At 44.6% G+C, this 22,382-nt stretch overlaps 1 protein-coding gene across 4 annotated transcripts in view; it reads right to left on the bottom strand.

Moving 5' to 3' along the window:
- MYO5B (myosin VB) overlaps positions 1-22,382 on the bottom strand; it is a 163,327-nt gene that overhangs the window by 56,317 nt on the left and 84,628 nt on the right. For all 4 annotated transcript variants that reach the window (XM_074931366.1, XM_074931369.1, XM_074931367.1 and 1 more), the window contains exons 13-17: positions 20,584-20,706; positions 19,234-19,317; positions 13,890-14,039; positions 13,161-13,258; positions 8,307-8,393 (exon numbers count right to left, since the gene is read on the bottom strand). In XM_074931366.1, the coding sequence (XP_074787467.1) occupies positions 8,307-8,393; positions 13,161-13,258; positions 13,890-14,039; positions 19,234-19,317; positions 20,584-20,706 (542 nt within the window). The remainder of the gene's footprint in view (positions 1-8,306; positions 8,394-13,160; positions 13,259-13,889; positions 14,040-19,233; positions 19,318-20,583; positions 20,707-22,382) is intronic.

Here is a 22,382-nt window from a genome sequence, read left to right as displayed (position 1 = left end):
CAATTAGTGATGGTGGCTGCACCTCTGCGATAACGTATGTAAAAAGGGGAACCTGGGAGGAGTTGTGAGGAGTTCCAAGGACAAAACACAAAGTCTTTGGACTCTGAGAAGACAAGCATCCACCTGGAAGATGCCTCACTGTCACCAGCGGTGAAGTTTCCAAACACACTACACCAACTGAAGGAATTAGAGCACTGCATCTTACTGCCAGGAAATATCATCTCCTGCCACAGCTGTTAGATGTAGGGACTGAAGGCTGGATCCTGAAATTGGTTCAGCATTTGCTGAGTTTCAGCCTTCTCCAAATTAACACAGTGAGTTATGGACCCCTCAAAACCTGAGTTTTTAATTGAAATACTAGGCATTTCCAACAACGTTAAGTACAGCCATCATTATTTTTAAAAAAATATGCATAAAAAAGGTCAAAGGAAGATGGGAGAGAACTGCAGAGATTTTGATTTCTGCCCTCACTCAACAAAACCTTCCGTGAGGCTGATCCCCACTCACATGGGTGTTCTGTCAGACAAGATGAGCATACACTGTATCTCTCCACCCAGCAGCCCCACGCATGCCTTTACTTTTGTGTTATTACCCCCAATTCTTCCTATTTTTTCCACTTCCAGAGATTAAGAGAGGGGGGGAAAAAAGGCAAAATAAATTTCAAAGGACCAGGGTGATGCTTGTGACAGGGCCTTACACCAGCCAGCTTGCAGTGGTGGGGCTGGGTGAGACGTCACACCACCTGAGCACCTCCCATGTTCAAGACTGATGTCTCTATGAAATACTTCATCCCTAATAAAACTTCTTGAAGGCTGGGGTATTTGGTAAGACAAGCATACCAGTAATATAGTACATATTTCAAAATATGTGACTAACAGTTTCATATCAATCCAGCAAATGCAACAGTGGAGGAAAGCCAGTTTGATTAAAAGCAATACTCTGAAAGAGCACAGTAGATGAAAGTATTTACAATGAGAATGGAGGAAGAAAAAAAACAAAAGAAAAAAATGACCGCTAAGGATTGGGAAGTGCCACGTAATTCCTACATGGACACATTTCACCCAGGACACATTTTGTAAAGAATATGGAAATGGCAAAAATGGGAAAGGCATTCCACCTGAAGCAAAAAGGTGAGCTTGGAGGCTCCTGGAGACAGAAGCAAGAAGAAAATTGTGATGAGATGCCAAGCTCAGATCGCTCTGAGTAGTTCCGGAGCAGCCAGATTTAGTGATAATTTTACCCCTGTCTACATGAGATAGCCCTGGGGCTAGACAGTCAAGGCTGCCCACTCTCAAATGACCAAAAGTATTGGATCATCACTAAAAAAGAATGTGCTATCTGCTATGAGGAGCTCTCTCTGCTGTGAGGTACTGCAAAACTCAACACAAAGACTGTGCAAGACTCTGGGCTCGTGTCACACAGGGTTTAAGTATAAACTTGCTTACTCCTTGCTTGCTAAATGCCTTCATTTTATAACTACATTGCCCATTCTGTATCCGCACTTTAATCCTTCTGCTTTGTGCAAATAAAACCCGTTTTCATTTTAAGCACACCTGAGGTTTTACGCAGCTCCAGATCAAACCCGATCAGAGAAGCAGAGCACAGAGTGCTCAAGGCACGCAGCCAAGTGCGCGATGCTGGAGACCTCCTGCCTAGCTCAGGTATTACTCAAGCCGGGGGAAAAGAGGAGGAGGGAGTATATTCCCATTAACCTGCCAGTTTAGGGGCTGATACAATTAACTGCTGCTATTTGGAGGAAGAAATCATCCTGTAAGTGCTACCCAGGCTCCTCCAGCAAAGAGCAGATGGTGAAGAGGCAGCATGTGTAACAGAGGGCATGGGTCCAAGCTGGGCAGAAAGCACCAATATCCATCATCTTCCTGCACTGAGACAGAGGTGCAGATGCCACAGCTGCTTTCAAACAAGAGTCGGATACCTGCAGAAGTTCCTTAAAAACAGGTCACTACATAGAGGGTCTCTCTTCAGAGGCTGGAGTTCTCGTTTACAAGATGGTAAAAACGTTGTCCACTTGTTTCCATTTGAGTCAGTCTTTACTATAAATAACATAACTCACTTTTTAGGGGTAAGTCTCACGTGAGGCATTGAAAGCAGCAGGGAATATGCTCACTGATTGCTGTCGGGGTGTTTTGCTGGGCTGGTGGAATCTGTAGTCCTCTGACCACATCTCTCAGAGGTTCACAGCCCAACGCTGCACCTCCACGGCACAACACCACTTCACCCTTGCTGCAGCGAGGCCGCTCTCACCATCCTCACTGATTTATCAGGAGATGACAGTCCTGAGATTACACTGCTTGCATTGTTGTCCACAGAATACAAAGACAAAAGCTCTGCCATGCTGGGGCTCAGCTGGTCCTTCACAAGTTTCACTGGAATCTTTGCAGTCCCAGTTCACAAGCAAAAGAAAGCTGCAGGGGTTCATAGGTGCTGTTACAGGATCCCCCCCCAGAGAAAGGAACAATTAAAGCCCTTGGGTTTAATGTAACACGCCTGGTTAAACCACTTCAGGTTCAAAGCAGCATAAAATTACCTTACAACTATGTGCTTCGAGAGAAACAAACATGATCTCCCAACCCTACAAGGGAGATCTCTCAGGTGCAGAAATACTGAAGTGCAATGCTCTGCTGTACACACACTTTTTTTTTTTTTTAATTCTTCTGCACACATACATCTTTTTTTTAGGTTCAACAGCTGCATCTTCAGCATAGAAAAGGAAAAGTGAGAATAATTATTTCCCTCGTGCTAGACCACAAAGCAATTTCTAGCACAAGACAAAAGATGTGCCGTGTTACCCCACAACCTAGCAGGTCAGAAGAGATTATGGGAAGGTTGTATCTCAGTTCAACTCATTGACAGGTATTAAATTAAAAGCAGATCTTGGGTTTTCAGGATGCTGCCACCAAACACACAGTATGGGCACGCCTCACTGCTAGGAGCTGGAGACTTCCAAGGGCCACTAAATAAATACAATTCCTTATAATTATCAAGTTGTAAGATCCAGAGAAGTGGCGTAGGCAAAGAGCTGTTACCAGGAGGATTTTGGTACCTGCACAACTGAGATAAAGGAAGGAGGCATGAAGGACTGGACAGATATTACTCAAAGTTCCTCAGGGAAAAAAAAAAAAAAAATCTCTGGGCTGAGATTAAGCACGACTGACCTCGAACATCAAAATTTTGCTTTGAAGTCAGCACAGTCACTAAAGGAAAGGGGCAATAAAAGGAATGGAAGGACACAGGAAAATAACTTATGCCTGTGAAAAAAACACTCCTGGGGCTTGAGCAGCAAGGAGGACACTCAAGGTCTCAGCCAAGAGATGGAGACTTGGTCAACCCAATAATTTCTTTGTCATCTACAGGAAACAGAGCAAATAAGCCATAACACATGCCACAAATTAAGCCTTGGATCTTGGTTTGAAGAGCGAGATTTGGATGCTTTACACAAAACTACAACTGGGTGCAAAGCAACGGGGCTGCTCCCGCCCAGAATCACAAGGATACAAACCCAAGAGCAGCCCTCAAGCTTCGGAGCCAGCTGGATTTACTGCAGCCTCCCAGTTAAAGGGAGCTTTTGGGTAAGAAACTGGGGGTGAAATTCTGACTCCTGAGGAAGCCTCTGAAAAACATCTCTCCAAGCGGTCACCAGCTGCCCAAAATATCTCCAACCTATTGTTTTAGGCTGATTACAGCAATGTTGTTTCAGCAGTACTCAATGAAGAGCTGAAAGGATTGTAGGAAGAGCTTGAAGCTGTTGTGCCTTAACCATAATAGGGTTTATTTCAGTGGCCTAAAATTACTGAATGCAAAATCTTTCAATTCTGGGTAAATAAATTAATTGCCCTCTATCACCCAAGACCACGCCAGCACCATGTACTGAGCGAACCTGGCTTCATGTAAGAAATCCTGCCAGCACCACGTGGTACCGTCCTCTGAAGGGATCAGTTTTTTATGCACTAAGGAACTGGACTATATTGATCTTTCTAGAGGAGCCAAAGCCCATCTGGGGACATGCAGGTTGAATATCTGAGCCAAGATTTGACATTATTTTTCAAACTGTGGTCCAGGGAGAAAATTTCTCTTGCCTTATTTACCTCAAGCAGAACAGATTTGCCTTTCAGTTAGCTCTAAAACATGCAGGCTGGCATGGCTTGAAATTATCTGGAATATATTCAAAGAGCAGAATGAAGGTAAACCCTTCCTCCATTTATATATGACACCTTTGTTAGGAGTGGGCAAACAGAACTGCTGGTAGCCAAAGTCATTTATAGGTTTTGCTTCCCTGAAATGACTGCGAGACAGCTAAAGGCATATTATATAAAAAATTATATATATATATATATATATATCTCTCCAAGGATGCCCATGATACATTTCAATTACGATTGTTTAATGTTTATAGAGTTTAGCAGCTGTGATTTCATACTGAATTCTTACAAAGATGCTGCATCTGACAGTCAGCTCCAGCAACCAGAGGAAGCAGCCAAATGCCAAGAATACTTAAGCAATAAATTTCATACAGAACAACTACAGTGAGAGTATTTCAAAGACACTGCCATGACAACGCTACCCAGAGTGATGGCACAGTGGGTGACCACTGACTGGAAACCACCAGAACCAGCAAGAAGAAAAATGTAGGGTTTTGACAAAAAGCAAGTTAAAAACTTGTTTGAAAGAGTATTTTGTTATTAATGGAAATCTGCACCAATTAATTCGCTATAGACCAATCTTTATGTAGTTAGTTTCTATAAAAAAGATTAATAGTTTTATAGCACAGAGACATCTTCCATGCTTTACACACAGAAGTTGATGATAGATTTACTATCTACACATTTAAGACAGTTCATTCATCACAGTCATTTATGCACATATAAATACATTTCTTAACTTCTGTGTAACATTTCAAACCAAATTATACATTTTCAATTTACTCAAGATAGTGGCAGAGTGCAGAGTACCATGGAAATGATAAAATAAAGCCAGAGGTACCCAAAGCGGGGAGCGTGAGGCTTCATCTTTCAGTGGGAATATACCATGATTTACATGGGTTAAAGAACACTAAAAACGATATTAAAACTTCTCCTTTTCTTAAATTTTTTTACCAGATTCCTTTATCAAAGTCTGAAAACATTAAATTCTTCAACCCATAATGTAACCATGATGGAGAAGCGTGAAATAACGGCAGAAGGTGACTCTATCCAGACATCTCTGACACAGTCACATCACTCTCAGAAGGTACTTGTAAGGAACTGATGGAATTAACGCCTCAACATGCATCAACACAGAAAATCTCAATGACAGGCTGTGGCCTTTGTGATTAGTCTCAGGAATGTCACCCAAGGAAGCGGGAGTGTATGGAAGGGTACACCAGGGGTGGTGATCCAGATTTGTCTCACTCTTTTTCTCTCCTTTCTTTTTCTCTCCATTCCTTTCTTTCTTATAGATTTACAAGAGACCACATTGCTTATTATCCTTTTCCAAATTCAAGTTGTTTCTACCACAAGTAAAACATTTTAACTGGTCATTTGGTGTCATTTCATCTTAATTTAACCTGAGGGGATCTCAGAACCTTTGCAACTCCCTGTGCTCCCAGTCCAGGTGGTGACAGTACTCTTGTGGCAGTATGCTGGAAAATATTCAGATGTAAATACTACAGGATGAAAATAAACATTTTCTCCTCTTTCTGTAATAAAACTTCTTGAGATAAAACATTTTGAATATTCCCTGTTGCTCTAAAGGTAAATTGCTTACACCCAAGTGAAGCAAAACTCAAAAAACTCAAAAAGATCAAGTTTTCCATTATTATTTTAAGTAGTTTAAATTTATAGCCTTTGAACAGGGTTTAAATTTAATACAATGACCCTCCTTTTTGGTTTTATCCTTTATCAACCATTATAATCAGACTTTTCTCAAAATATAAGGAAACACAGAGGAATAATCAATGCTCACTGTGACGAAAACTGAGACAGATCACGTGAATGTAAAAATGCAGAAAGAACTAAACTGTCTATTACAATTCCCATAAAATCAGAACCGTGGAAGCAGCTTTTGCCGAGCTGGTTTATAAAGCAAATTCAAATATACAGCTTCTTCACAATTCCTGGGTCTGGATTTTCAAGACTGGAATTTTCTGACCAAGGAGAGGAAAGAACTACAAGAACACCATCTGCGTATTTTGTTTAGCACAGAATTGTCCCTGTGTGTAATTATCTTCTTGAAATAAACAAAAATCTGTCCTTGAAGCATTCTAAACACTGAGATGGAGATGAGCACTGCGAAATTCGGCTGAAGTAGCTATTTGCACCTTCCCCCCCCCCCCCCCCCCCCCCCGAGAAAGAACAAAAGCTGACAAGTTGCAGTGATGGAAGAGTTGTGTATTCTTAGCGTCCTGGGAAAAAGTCCTCATAACCAAAAGCAGGCAAGCAGAGCCAAGAGCATCACTTTTGAGTTTTTCAGGATAGAACAGTCTTTGCGCTAGTCAATTATTTGCCATAAATAGATCTTGGCTGGTGTCCAGGTGCTGCAGTGGTTTCTCCCCTTCGCTCCCCCTCCCCAGTTACTAATTATATGCCAATTTTAGTGCCATAGGGTCTAAACTGCAAGAGTTAAGTGAGCAGAGATGGAAAAATGCTAAAAGTGTGCAGGAAAACTTTGAGTAGAGAGGCATAGGGTATCCCTGCATGCTAAGACCAGCAGCAAAAACCCACGGACAGAGCTCCCCAAGCCTCCCACGGGACCCACAGCTGCAGAGCTAGGAGACCCCCTGCCCTGGGGAGCACGACCACTTGTTTAAGTAGCATAAAACTGCCTTTCCATGGCCTTTTCCAAACAGAACTCCAGCTGTTTCACTGCTTCAGGACTTTCACTTCCAGAGAACAGACAGATTTGACCCTGCAGCTACTTTAAGTTGTTGGTGTTTAATTTCCCTCCACGCCTTAGAGATGATGTAATTTAGGAGCAAATTTTCAGTAGTTATTTCCACAAATGCCTCGGAGACTTCAGAGATAGGAGACAAAGGTGGTTCTGGGTCTTCTAACAAGGCCAGGCCCCCACAGGACCACCCAAATCTCCATTCACCTCACCCACACTGGCAGAGGTGAGAGACAAACTGGTTACCATGAAACAGTTTTTTTTTCTTTTCCTTTTTTTTTTCTTTTTTAAGGAGCTGAGATCAGACAGCCAGGGAGATCCCAATCATCAGTTTTTGCCAGCCCATGGAGGTCACTGGCCAGCAGAGCCACCTCATGTCATCAATTGTCAGAGTTTGTCATCAATTGTCAGAGTTTGCAGGAGATAAAGAGTCACTGGTAAGGCAGCACACTACACCCCAAAAACCAGGACAGGGAGTTTCTCATGGTGCTCAGCATCACGCTTAGCTGACTCTTTACTGAGTGTATTTATAACTTCTTTGTTCCATGCAAAAAGGCTGATGGCCATGCTCACATTATCACAAAGCTGCTTGGCACTATCATGCAGTACATGCATTTTTAGAATTATTTGCCCTTGTCACCTTCAAGTCTTATTTATAGTTTATGTTTTCTGAATTATTAGGCCCTAAAAAACTCTTCTGATTTTTGTACCACACCCATAACCTTTCTTCTTTAAGATGCTAGAGTTTGAAGCCCAGTATTCTTTCGATGTGCGGTGTGAAAGTCTGCAATAATAATTTACAACCTTTATTGTCTTCCTTTGCAAGTATAATCAAAACATTTTTGTCTGAAATTACTATTGCAGCAGGTGTCTGAAGCCAGAAAGGAAAAAAAGGAAAGGAAACTCTATAGTGCAAGGAGCTTTTGCATGGGGACCTTCAGGCAAGCAAGGAAAAAGTCCTCTAGGGCAATGCTGGCTTCCAGGCAAGATGGGTGTAGAGGATTTAGAGCTGTTATTTTGCTACTTGCTGTCCACCTCTGTATGGGATCAAAGCTGGATTCCTTTATCTGCCACGCACCAGCATCTTCAGAGATTTCATCACATCAAACTCTCAGGACAAAACTGAAAGTACACACTGAAACGCTGGACCCAACACCACACACCCTCTGGCAGCATCACTTTGCAGCTCATTGCTTGATAACAAATCTCTCAGATTTGAGGAACCCAGGACCTAATGTTGTTTATGCAAAACGAAAAAAATTATAAAAAGGGCAAGATCTATCTTGGATATAAACTAACCTAAAGAAACCCCATTTGTCCTGAAAACACTAATGTTTTCTTCTCTCTCCCTTGCCCCAGATAATGAACTTGCTGAGTAAAGCCCAACAGCAGCACACCACCACACTGAATTCCCAGCTCGGTACCTGGACGGGAAGCCAGCAGCACTGATGCGGATGGTCTCCAGCACTCCACAGGCTCTCAGCTGCTGCACCACTCTCTTCGGATCAAATCTGCAATTATATTTAGGATAGAGATTAACACAGTGAGAAGAAACCCACATCTTCAACCCACCTGCCAGTGACTCTTCTGGGGACAGGAATTAGCTTCTGATGTGTAGAAGAAAGCTCTGCTCTCATCACGAGTGAGAATGAAGAAAGCCATACATCCGTGGATAGCTTTTGTCTATAGTCATGCCCTCACAAACCTCACTATAACCAAAAATCCCATGCCTCACTTTGGGAACAGGCTGCACAGATGTCAGACGTTTTCCCTCCATGTCACGAGACATTGTGCTTTTCAAGTGCAACAGACCTTGCTATTGCCCTACTATCAATGCCAAGTGGTACTCCTGGGACAAAATGACAATCTGTGCAATTAGCCTCTACAGCCACAATCTACACAGCTGTGTGAAGCAACACAATTACCATAAAGAAGGGAAGAGGCTACCCCACCACAAGCTGCCTAATGAACCAGACAGTATTACTTTTGCAGCTATAAGGGCAACAACACATATTTCCATAAAGAAATCAAATTCAACAGCAAAATAAATCCGATATATTAAATTCCATACCAAAACCAAGTAATTAACAGGTCCCACAGGTTTGGAGAACATTATGTTTACCAAGAGGAGTCGTGCTCATGTTCTAGACTAAGGGCTTTGGTAGGCATCATGTGAAAATTCAAGGTGTAACTGCTCTCAGCTGTCTGCCCTCCTTCTTTCAGCTGGCATCACCCCTTACCACTGGCATCTCATATCCATCAGCATCATCAGTGCTGAAAAGCTTCACGCCAACTTCCAGCTGAGTATTTGAGCTGTGGTCTCTCTGGTTCCTGGCAGGAACCCATTTTCAGATCGGTCTATCTTTGCACAGAGTCCAAGTACGAGCATCCCCCACCACCCCTCCCTCCTTCCACGCTGACAAAGGTCCCAGCTCTCCAGCTCAAGACATTAGACCCTGGAAGAGGTTGTTGGATCAAGCTTGGACTTGTACGATGTAGATGTCCATAGCTGTATTAGGTTTCCAGAACAAGGGTGAGGAACAAAAGCTTCTCAGGTACCTGCTTGTCCCTTCCTGAAAGCCCGAAGTATTTATACCTGCAGGTCAAGACTGCATGAATAATTCTGCTTGGCCTCTGCTGTGCAAAAGCAGCATAAGAAATAGTTCCCTGCTACTCAGTACATTTTTCAATTCCCTGGAACTGTCAAATCTACAGCAAGTTATTCACCACAATACTTCAAACAGGATGCATGGCAGAAAATCAGTCTCGGCTGATTTACAAGCGTAAAATTTCCGTAACAATAAATAATGAACAGGACTGGTAGATGGCTGGGGAAGCTTCAGTCCTGGAAGATCCCAGGGCAATCTACATTGTACATGGGGGGAACTTTCTGCAACGCTGCCAAGACCTGATCAATGTGGGTGAAATGCAGTAACCAGAGCAGCTGCTGTCATTTTTCCACATGGAAAGCCAGGACCCCCTCCAGCAATCACTCCAACTATGGGCCGAGGCTGAAATAGAGCTTAGAAGTGGGACAGTACACATTATTATGAACTCCTTTTCCTTGCGTGTGGCAAACAGAATCACCTGGCAGGTTGCTTTTGGCCTGGAAACCCAAGTAAGAGATCACGAAAACTGCCTGAAATGGAATTTGGAAGGAAAAATTGTCAAAGCTACAAGCTGAAGTCAGGCATTCCCCTTGCACGTCTCCCTCTGAAGTCCTCTCCACAAAGGATCAACCCCAGACGCAGCCTCCAGCCAGATGCAGCAGATACCACTGCATGGTGCCAACGCTTCCTCCAGGCTGGAAGTCTGACACCCCTCACCTCCCTAAGAAACAAACCTTACACTTACACCAAGTTACACAGGTTGCAGGAGACCTTAGGAGGTCTCCAGTCCAAACTCATATGTTCAAAAGCTGCGGCAGCTACAATGGCAGACCCATAGCTCAGGGCTTTATCCAGCCAAGGGATGAAAACCTCTAAAGATGGAGGTTGCAGCACCTCTCTGGGCAGCCTGCTCCACTGATAGACTGTCCTCATGGAGAAAAAAAAATGTTTCCTTATCTGCAGTCTGAACCTCTCATGTCAATTTGCGGCCACTGACTCCTGTCCTTCCACTACACACTGCTGAGAACAGCAAGGCTTCGCCCTCTTGGTACCTCCTATAAGTCACTGGAAAGCTGCTACTAGGTCCCTTCTTTTCTCCAGGCTAAACATCTCATTTTAGCAAAAATGTAATGCTCTTGTGAGTTGAAAAAATGTTGAAAAAGGTCCATGTTTTCTTACTGAACAACAAACATAACACCGAGTGTTCTGCATGCTACAAGATACCACCTCAACACTAACCCAGAGCAGTGCCACTGATGTTTCATTTCACTAAGGCCTCCTGGCACTGTGCATTTTTCAACACAAGTGCCTCTGAAATCCAGACTCCCTTACAGCCATCCCCATATTCTCCAGGCCTGAGTTTTACATAGAAGTAAACCGACTTTGAGCCACGCACAGGATACAAATGCCTCAAGCTGGTGGCAGCAAGATCAACACTGACCGAGACTCTCAGATCACAATTTCAGTGAAGCGATCCATGATGGGTGGGGAGGCAGATAATCTCTTGCAGAGAAGAACCCCCAGTATAACACACCTCAGCCAGTGCTTTCTGGCTTGTAGATGGGGATGCAACACCACCACCCCAACCCAAAGCACCCTCCTGTCTTTTCCAGCCCATGGTGACTCCTGCAATGTTGCTGGCTGCAGACAGATACCTCCACGCTGCTCCTCCAGAATCATTCATGTGTCTATTTTTGTCTCCCCTTTGTTCCCAAAATCTCGAGCTTTGACAACTCTGACGTCTGCCAGATGGGAAGCATCACATCAGACCAAGTCATCACTCAGACTGCAAGCAGACACAAGCACAATTATCCTCCTGGCATTTGCTACCCATAACATCTTAGAAGTGTAACTGAGTTCGTTTCGATAATTACTGCATCTTCACAGCCAGGAGTTTGCACATTAATATAGTGATATTAACTGTATCCTAAGCATCACATGAAAAACTGAATTGCAAAGTTAAAGGCAAAGAAGCGAAGATGGATGGGCTGAACATAGAGCCAGGCAGGGACATGGAGTCTTGGACACACACTTTGGAAAGGTGAAGCCATTTCACCATGCAGAGCATCTACCACACTTCCACTATAGAAAGTTAGAAAATACTTTTGTGCTTTATCTAAAAAAAAAAAATCAATCAAACAAAAAGTGCAATCCTGAATTTCATTTAAATGGACAACCTCTGCAACAGGCAACAAGAGATGGAGGCCCTAACTATCTCCAGTACCTACAAAATGGTACACAAAACAGATACAGCACACCACAGAAACTGCCATCCCAGCACAGACAGCTAACACAGCCTTCTCCAGAGCCGTTAAATAATCATCTAATGAATCAGTTAAATATAAGCCAGTTCCTGACTGTCTTCCAACCATAAATACCTTTCACTTTGCTGTTTGCAAGGGGGAAAGAGTCAAACCAGGGAAGCTTCCTGGTGGATACATATTCACCGGTGTATCACAGCCAAGGGAGAGCCTGTTTGCGGATGCTTTGTCCTTTGCAGGACACTGTTGAGGCCATCTCTGCACTCTGAGGTGGCACCATGCTCACTGGGACTGCGCTGGATCAGCTGGAGGGCAATGCCTCCCTGCTTATGGGTTACAATTACAACCTCACTTTCTTAAATGTCACTAGCTCAAGGTTACTCCAGGGCCTTTAGAAGACATCACAATGAGGTCCCTGCACGTTAATGGTCAAGCTTTTTTGGAGTTACAGGGAACAAAATTGGGTACAAAAACATCATCAAGAGGTCAAACAAGGCTAAGAGTTATTTTCCCACATACATCTCTGAGCTACAGAGGAAGATCAAGACTGGCTTTTTTCTTCAGATGTTCACTCACTTGGAAACCTGCCTGAAGTTGATACAAGTCACGTCTTTACTTTTTCCACACTTATTTTGGAAGCAGCAATACATTTTTGTTCATTTTACAAGCCATTTTGCAAGCACACTACTTATCTCCATTTTTTCATTTCTTTCTCTGCCACTTTTCACTGTTTAGCACTATAACTGTTTAAATAGAAGTGATTTTAAGATTAAATGGTACGAAGACTCTACTATTGCGAAGCAAGGATGCTCAGTATTAGCAGAGTATATTTATGAATTATTAGGGCCTGCATTAGTCTTCATTAGTGTGAGGAGGAGGAGGCTGAGGGGAGCCCTCATCCCTCTCTGCAGCTCCTGACAGGACATTGCAGAGAGGCTGGGGCTGGGCTCTGCTCCCAGGGGATCAGGGACAGGACAAGAGGGAACGGCTGGAAACTGCCCCAGGGGAGGGTCAGGCTGGGCAGGAGGAGAAAATGTTTCCCAGCAAGAGTGGTCCGAGAGTGGAACAGGCTGCCCAGGGAGGGGGGAGTCCCCATCCCTGGGGGGGTTTCAGGGCCGTTGGGATGAGCTGTGGGGGATGTGGGGTAGGGGAGAACTTTGTAGAGTCGGGCTGAGGGTTGGACTCGATGATCCCGAGGGGCTTTTCCAACCTGAAGGATTCTGGGATTTCACAGACACAAAAACCACATAATAAAACCCAAGAGAAGTGACTCCAGCAAACTATGGAGACCTTCCAGTTAGGGGAACAGCATCGCAAGAGGAGCAATCTCTTCAGCAAGAAGAAAAGTCCAAAGCACACCCTGCAGCTACAATGCTGAAGACATTTTCTGATATGGAAGGCCACTTACTTAAAAGAGAGCTTCTCATCATTCGGCTTGATGCAGCGCACGTAGTGCGGGGTGGTGGCGTTCAGAGTCTCCATGAGCAAATGCAGCGAGTTGCGGAACTGAAAGACAAAACCACTTGTTTTGAGGAGGGCTGAAGGTGCTGTACTGTGCAACCCAAGTTGGCAGGCACTGCAAGCCACCTGCGGTGCCAGCCTGAACCTCCCCACGAGCCTCACACATGCAGGAGCAATTCAGAGAAGACACTGGTGGGCTGAGGGCTTCCAGCTCAATGATGTACAAGAGCAACAGCTATTTGGTCAGGACTTTACCCAGTCGGGTCTTGAAAAATCTCCAAGGGTGGAGATAGCACAACCTCTCTGAGCCCGTGTTGTGATGCCTGACTGTCTACACAGGGGAAAAAACGCTCTTTTTCTCAAGCTGTTTCAATTTATGAGCACCATAGTAAATTGGGATACAGTCCAATGAATCCCAGAGTGGTCTCCACCCTTCCTTAGGCCATGTCTCAACTGCTTCCAGTCAAGACTACTTGAGCCTGTTCCTCCAGACACTGCTAGAAGGTGTCCAAAATGCAACAGCCAAACCATTATCATCCTACAACATGGGTCACAGAATAGTCTCCTCACTTTTCCCCCCACAACCACTTTTTATTTCTCTCTGCTTCAAACTGAAGAACTAAGATCTTAATTGTAAAAACGTCTCTCCAGTCAACTCACTCATATCACAAGTTACCTGGTGCCCCACTGTCTTCTTGTGCTCCTTATTGGCAGATTTGATGACTGGTCTTGTAGAACGGATGCTGATTTTGGCTGTTCCCTTTCTTATGGAAGTGGTGGGTGCAGCGTCCTTCTCATCTTGGAATAAGCTTGCTACCATTTGATACTAAAACAAAAAACAACACCTGAGCACCTCTGGCCCTGCTCTTTGCCAAATGAACCCACCCAAGACACATTGCTCTGGTCATTTTTAACCCATCTTAAACCAGGAGGGAGAAAAAGACCATTAAAGTGAAAGCAAGAAATACTGCCTACATAAACCATGTCAGAGCAGGACCGCTGCCCATTCTGTTTTGTAGTTCATCAAACATGAAACATGCACATCAAATCAAACAAGCAAAGAAAAAATAAAAGAATAGCTAGTTGCAAGGATTGCTGAAGTATTGTCCAATGCAGAAAACCTCCTGAATGTGAGGTGACTCTTGCTCCCAGGCTTGGTTTCAAGGTATTCATCCAGTCCTGACCATGGCCAGGATGCTGCCAGCACAGCACATGCACCAGGAACAGGGTCTCCACACAAGGACAGGCAGCAGTCCACTCCCACCACAGCCCCAGATGCACCCTTGCTCTTCTGAACGTAAGAGACACCAGCACTTCCTCACCCATTACCTGCATTTCAGCGCGAGTGAGCAAGGCGACAGCAGGACCGCCACGCCGCAGCCCTGAAAGCACCACATTTAGCACCTCAGATCCCTGAGTCTGGGATTTGTGGCAAGCCAGCAGCAACATTTCCACTTCATAAATGGGAGAACAGGCGAGCTGGCAAATGGAGTTAATGTTTGGGGGTTTTTTTACAGGGCAGGATCTTCAAATCTGCATTAGGCTGGGGAACTTGAATACTAAGTAAGTCACAATAAATCTGGTCTGTTTAGCGGGGATTTTCACAGCTTGACTCCAGCTATACACCTACACAAGATCCCACTACAGCGGCACTTACATTCAAATAGTAATTCTTAAATGTAAGAAAACCCACTGTCACCAGGTGGCATTTCACTTGCCTGCAGCTGAGGTGGGCTCCAGCTCGGTGACACTGCCAATGCACTGTGACGCCACCCCAGCAGCACCCAGACCACCAGCAACACCCGCTCTGGAGCATCCCTGGGAGCGGGCTCCAGCACCACGATTCCCTTCCCTGCACCACGCCGCGCCCGACACATCCATGCAAAAACAGACACAAGGCAGCAGTGCACTGCACAAAGCTCCAACCCAGGCTCCTCTGAAAGCCAAACTTGGTTGTATTTCCATTAAAACCTCAAGAAGAATGCAGGGGTTTACCAGTTTATAGACATTAATGGACAGCCCCGTACTGTAACGGGCTGCCTGGCTCTCTGTCACATCCCTGGACTAGGACAGGAATGTTTCCAGCCCTGTTCCCACAGGCTGCTCACACAGCTTGCTAGCACGGCAGCCTAAATACCACTGTGGGAGGGAAACTGTTTGCATTACATTAGCAGATTGCTTGCAGGCTCCAGGACAGCGCCTGCTGAGGATCTGCTTCATACTCACAGCTTTTATTTTTATCTCTGCAGCTCACTCAACTCCCACCAGAATAAAGGCTCACACATTCTTTGCCTAACCCTCTATCCCCCCAAAAAAGACACCCTGACAGCTGTTATGCTTCAACGACACGTCACTGTCTTGGGTGCTCTGACTCCTGAAAACATGGGATGCTTTGGTGGCACGTGCTTGAAGCTGGAAGACATCCAACACAGGCTCCACTTTTGCCATCTCACGCTTGACAATGTGGTAAAACCCACAGCTGTAATTTCAGGTTTCAAAACATCTCCTCAATGCATAGCTGGGAAAGTCATCGACCCCTCCATTCGCTTTCTGTTAATAACGAGAGTGCTTGCTCTTCCCGCTCAACAAGAATCTCTGGGGCGAGCTTTCAGCTTGCTTAAAGCAAAACTGCTGTGACTGGGACAATCTATAGCAGCCCAGGACCTATTCCATGGCTGCGGGGGGGGATAAGCAAGAAGGACAAACCCCTCCTTCCCAACTGGCAGAGTCGAAACTGCTGGTGCACTACTCGTAATCATAGAGGACTGGAATATGGTATCTTAACAGCATGCCCCCATGCTTTCAATCAGTATTCAAATATGTTTCCCTAATCCAAAGAACATCAACTTTTGACTGTTTTAGCTGACCAGTGCTAACAAAACTAATTAACTGCCTTATAAAGTCTCTTTCACCCTCTTGTTGATGGCAGTAATTGCATTCTAATTAGCAGAACGCAGCTCTGCCTTGGTGAGAGCGCTTCATCAGGGATGCACTTGCTGACAGAGAGGTGTTTATGTCCTTGCCATGTTAAGCTGAGTGTTCCCCCTTGCCCTTTAGTGGGAAAATGAAGAAGAATGCGGTGAATACTGTATGCAGGTCTGATCCTGAGTACAGGACAAAGCCCTCCCGGCCCAGCCTTTTGCAGCACAACTTTGTGTTTTAGACAAATTAGCACATCTGAGCAGCAGGCTCAGCACTGCCACTGCTGCTCTTTTTGTTTCAGAAAAACCAGGTTGCTTTTTACAGCAAAAGAAAAAAAGAAAAATTTGTTTATATCCCTGGAGGGCACAGGGCAGGCAAGATTAAAAAAAAAAAAAAAAAATCATGATAACTGCATCTGCTGGCCAACAGAGGTAGGGAAAGCAAGAGCAGAACATGATGTTTTGGAGGCTTTGCAGGAGGAGAGGGAGGATGCTCCTGCTGAGGGAAGCACTGTTCTTCCTCCCAGGACAGCACAGCGTGGCACAGGCTGATGACAGCCACCACTCCCACGTCATTAAAGAAGTGGCTCAAATGCTGAAGTTCATCAAACTGTCACCCAACGAATCTCAGAGCCAAGTGCATTTGAGGGTGTTTCAAGCTGGATCACAAATGCAGATTTTGGTATCACCTACAGAGCCACCATGGTGAATTCACAGAGTCCTAACATCTGATCCCACGGAACATTAATTTGCAGGCCAGCTAACTCCACATCTTTGGTTCTGAGGCACACGCATTAATGGCTTTTTAGGTCAAGCAAATCAGTTGCAAGGAGCAGGGTTTGGCGGGGTTCTTTTCTATTAAACCAAAGCTCAGCCTCCTCTGATATTATATTGTAGTCCCTTTCTAGGAGAAACAGAAGAAGAGGAGATGCTGTTAATAAACCCATTTCAGCCTTTTTTCAAATGAGTTGCAGGTGGCAACATCCCCACCACTCTACACCACACTGCTCCAGTGAGTTACATTTCTCCTCTGCACCTATGGGGAGAAGTTAAACAGAAATTCCTATCAGACACAGCCAGTTCTGCAGCACTACCTTCAACAGCAGCTTCAGCACTGGCTAAATAATTCATCTTATGGCATCAATTATTCCTGCAGGTTACCTGATGTTTCTAATAAGCTCTAATTATGCCCAGTTTTTACCCTGGGAAAGCTATGAGCTTCCCAAACACACAGAGCTCTTGATTTGGGTGTTATTAAAGCCCAGCTTCACAGTTATTAGACTTGCAACTACCCCCATGAATTAAGAAAATTTCACATCTTGCCATCTTCATATGGATTCATTGCTGAGACACAGGGCAAGCCACTGACAATGCTCAACTAATTTCCCATTCTCATCTCTCTTAACTTTGCCAGGAGCAAACTACTGCTTGAAATGCTCCTAAAAATAATACTTCCTCCCTCTCCCCTCATCACATTCCTTATTTAGGGTGGCGTTTGGAAGGTCACACCAAACCATAAACCCAAGGGAGGGTGGCACAAAGGGGAGAAATCTGGATACACAACACATCTGCTTTCAATATGCAGGTGTGATTCGAAAGTTGTAATGCAAAAAAAAAAAAAAAAAAGCAAGTTAACAAGCTGGTCCGTGCTGGGGGAGGCTTTGAAATGGAGAAAAGCAGATATATTCCTTCCCTACACCACACACAAAGTCTGGTGGAGACAATGGTGCCCCAGAGTCATACAGTTTTGATTTTTTGGCTGCTGCATGGTGTGCTGGACTCTGCAGGGCTGGATTTTCATACTGACTTCTTCATAAGAGAGCTGCTCCAGAGGAGTTAAGGTTGTTTAAAGTCTCAACTCATTAACTGACAATGAGAGACTCAAGGTTGCAGGGAGGAACTTTTGGTCTGGGTTTAAACAACAAGGACTTGTCATTCCTTAGATGTGTCTGTTACTGACACTTTAACCCAACCTGCCCAAGTGTAGACGGTGCACCCAAAGTGCTCATGGAGAAAAGTGCAGTACTGGAAGTCACTGTAAAAGATGCTCAGTTCAAACACACAACTGTAAAGTCTCCAACTTGAAGCCCACTTGCCAAGCTCTCATTTACTGCAGTCACGACCCACTCCAAAGCCTGCAAACCTCACAGCTACTGCTTTTCTGCTTCCAACAGCCCACCAAGATCCCCGCCCTCAGGACTAACAGAGACTTTAGGTGCCAAAAAGCTCTTTACCAGGAGACGTGGCATTCCAGGTCAGTGAATAGGTCTCTGTCGACACTTGATGCAGTGAGGCGCCAGCAAATTGTTTGTACAAGATTCGTGAGAGGAAAGGTTCACGGCACAAAATCTTGTAATATGGGAGTGACAGCAAGTGTGGTCATCTATGTGTGTTAATTTATTAAAGTTACATATTGGCAGCAGTGTAAAATAGCTCTACAGCAGCTGGAATGTCTCAGAGTTCACGTTAGATTTCCAGCATTGTATACTAACCCTATTTTTTGCATACTAATTATTAATTAAAAGTCACGGGGCCAAGTATGATGGACTACAGCTATGGGGAACAGCCATTTTCATACAGAAGGGTGGTAGGGTCAGCAACACTACCCACACTCTAAAAATTACACCGCTGGCAGTGGCTCTTAATCCCAGGATCACCTGTGGCTCTATGCACTTTTGAGAATATATTCTGTGCCAGGTGCTGTGTGGGGAGTTCCAAGCAAGAATTCAGTGGGATTTATACCATCCCATAATTCGGGACTTCCTGACTTCTGCTCTCAGTGTCTAAAAAGGAAGAGGATCAGCAAGTCTGGAAGAGATTTTTCTGATGCACCTCAACAGAGTGAGGGAGAGGAGAGCAGAGGACTATGCACATCCGCACCTGGATGCAACCACAGCACCCAGCAGCCTCATCCCTCCTCTCCCCCCTTAATTCCCTCCTCCACACCCTATTTATTTGCCTATCTCGCTGCTGTTCACATAGTTGCCTTCAACCACGTTCGCATACACAACCTGCTGCAGCACAGCACAGGAACACAAGTATGCAGCTCACATTTTGGAAAGCAGCAGTGCTGATTATCTCCCAACTCACTGCTTTTACCTTGCTGGCTCTCAGGATGTTGATCTGTTCCTCATACACGGTGTCCCTGTTCTTCTCCAGAAATCCCTCGCTCTCATATTCCACCTAGCAGGAGAAAAAGGAAGAAGACCAGAGGGTAAAGTCCAACCACACAGGGACAAGATGCTGTGTCCCACCACTCCCCTACTGCCTGAAAAACCTGAGAGAGAGAAGGAGGGGAGGAACTGGAATTTAAAGGTCACTTCTTAATCAAAGAAAGTGAATCTGAATGAAAGCAAAAACACTACTGCAAACACAAACTGTTTCTTAGTCATTAAACTGCTCTGTATGGGACCCAGCCGCACTTCCATGGAAACCAGGGGTAAAAACACAGAGACCATCAGTACATCTACACACTCTTTTGTTCACTCCTGAACTCCCTGTGAGCTAATCAATAAACCCCACAAGATGCTGTGGCTATGGCTCTTGTAGGTCTCTTGTTTTTGAAATTGCCAAGGGTTATAATGAAAAGGAAGAATGTAGAGGACAGAAGAAAATTTTATTTTTTACATTTGAAGTTGTCTGAAATAACAGACCACGGAAAAAAAATATAGGGGGGGGGGAAACTTGCAGAGATATTGTGAAGGATTCATGTGCAAAATCACATGTCTAAGGACCAGTGAGTATCAACCTTTGCCATGAAAAGTGCCACTCGTACCCAGGCCAAACCTGGTTAAGAGAAGCACCTGTACAGGATCATGGCACCGGTGTGCCACCTGGCTCCTCCAACACGTTGCCAGGTTGGTCTGACATTTTCGTTTCTAACAAACACGTGTTTTGGGTAACTGCAAGCTTTTAAGATTCTTATTTGCTGTGAGTGGTGCCTATCACATCAGGGTTTCAGGAGACTGGAGCCCATGTACAAGACCCTACAGCACCAGACACTGAGATTTAAATTCCCACAGCTGGCATCCTCTCCCTCAGAAGGGTGGGATCAGCCCAGGGTCACTTCCTCGCACATCTCCCCACTGTGCTTTGATGACGCTCGCAGCTCCTGCTCTTCAAAAATAATTCCCTTTTCCAATACATTTTCAGTCAAACTGGCCCTACAGAAATTCATTTTGCTGCAGCTTTGAGAAAGAGGATTTTTCTCCCCTCTAGAAAGCTCAAATATTTAAAGCTTAGGGCAATAGTTTGGATGCTGAAGTCCTCCAAGCTGATCTAGATTCGAGCAGCAAACCGAGATTACAGCCAACCAGGCGTGCCTACCACCGGAAAGCAGCTCACCGGTGCTATAAACTCAATTTTCCTTCAGGAGGCTCTTTTTTCACCCCCCATGCATTTCCCACTTCTGCATTCAAACCCCAGCACACGCAGCACACGGACAGTGACCTTATCGGCGAAGTGCAGGATGATGAAGGAGGTGTTGGACATGCGGGGCTTCTGGAAGTGCTGGCTGCCGGTGTGCCGGTCGTACAGCTTCTGCACCCAGTTCTGGTCAGTGCCTTTGGGAACCTGCACAGGGAGAAAACGGACCAAAAAGTCATGGGCAGGCATGCAAAGGAGGTGCAGGGAGGTTTTGGAGGAACATTCCTTGTGGGCTTCCTCTAGTCCACATGAGCTACAGGAATATTTGAGAAACAAAGTCCACCCACCAGTTCTAGGAGCATGTGCTGTTTTATTTTCATGTATATTCCTCACAAGCACGCTAAAATTTTGTTCTCGGTGAAAGACACCTAAATGCTAGTTCTGCTCCAACAGCCAGAAGAGCTGCTACAGGGAAAAAGTTTAACAAGTATTTTTGCATTTAAGTTACATTAATTGCTCAGGCACCACCAATGTTACTTTTTAAATGCAATTTTTGGTGACCAGTTTTACAAACTGCCACCTGAGACAACAAGCAAGAGGTTCCGTTTCATTTCATTTAACATAATCATAAATCATAATTTTAAAATATTAAAACAAGAATAAAATAATTCTCTAAGAAATTTTTGCCTCTCAGCAGGCTTGGGGCAGGATCACTTGGATCCCAAACACAGGATGCATTAACCTCAGTGGCACACAGGGTTGGAACTTCAGACCCACACATCTGTCCTACCACAGCCGAAGGATTCCCGTGTCCCCCCTCCCATGCATCCAACCTCCTGTGCCACTAATCTCCTGGATGCTAAATGCTCCTTGTGCATCCCATTTATTCCGAAATCAGGGTGCAAGTCCTACATGGACCTGCCCTTGAAAGGATGTGGCCACGGTACACCAAGATATCAGGTGTTGCCCAAGACATGGCTTTGGCAGGATTAAGCAGAGAATGTAAAAATCCTAAAACTGCAATGACTAAAAAAAAAAACCTCACAACGCTACCTGTGCAGTAAGGAAACAGGCTACTTTTGACAAATCAGCACTCACAAGGAGGGCTGGAGCTTAGCTTCCTACCCAGCACCTGCAGTTTTCACTGACACATTGCCAAGATCAGGAAAAAGAAAAAATAATTCGGTTTTATTATTTTGTAAGCACATATAGCTGCACAGCAGCATATGACAATGTAACGTAACTTCTGATACTCTCATGCTTACAATTGTCATAAATACTCTTTTTTTTTTTTTTTTCACAGTATGTTTAGGTCCCTCTCTGCTAACCAGCCAAAACCCCCAAAGCTTTTCAAAAAACATAAGGGCATTTGAGGAAAGCACCATGGCTGTAAATATTGGCTATTTTGTACTTTTCCAGCACAATAAGTTTGCCACAAAGCAAAATTCTTGAAAACTGAAGGAAACAAGGAGTGAAGTTGTTATATTTGAGGACCAAGGACCACAGCTGATGGGGTTCATCCCCATCTCTCCTGCCTGCCCAGCAGGGATGGGAAAGGCACAGGCTGGTGGACCCTCCATCCCTGCTTCCCACGGCAGCACAGCAATAACAACACACATATACAATTTTTAACAAAAAATGGATGACTGGAGTATTAAGGTTAGAAAAAGAGAGGAGGCAGAATAAAAATAGGAAATATTTAAAATTAGACGGGACAAAGTCTAGAAACTACAGAACAACTGTGCACCATCAAGGGAAGCTCTGGATCATCCATCAGGTCTTTACAGACCTTTACATGAAAAGTGACAGAGCAAATAGGAGCAGCAAACAGCAAGGAGGAAAACTGAGACAGATGAGGAGTATTTCTTTATGCTGCTCTGAAA

Source organism: Athene noctua, chromosome Z (genome assembly GCF_965140245.1).
Source record: "Athene noctua chromosome Z, bAthNoc1.hap1.1, whole genome shotgun sequence".
NCBI lineage: Eukaryota > Metazoa > Chordata > Aves > Strigiformes > Strigidae > Athene > Athene noctua.
The sequence above is the reverse complement of the archived record's forward strand: the minus strand, read 5'-3'. Positions and strand labels throughout refer to the sequence as shown.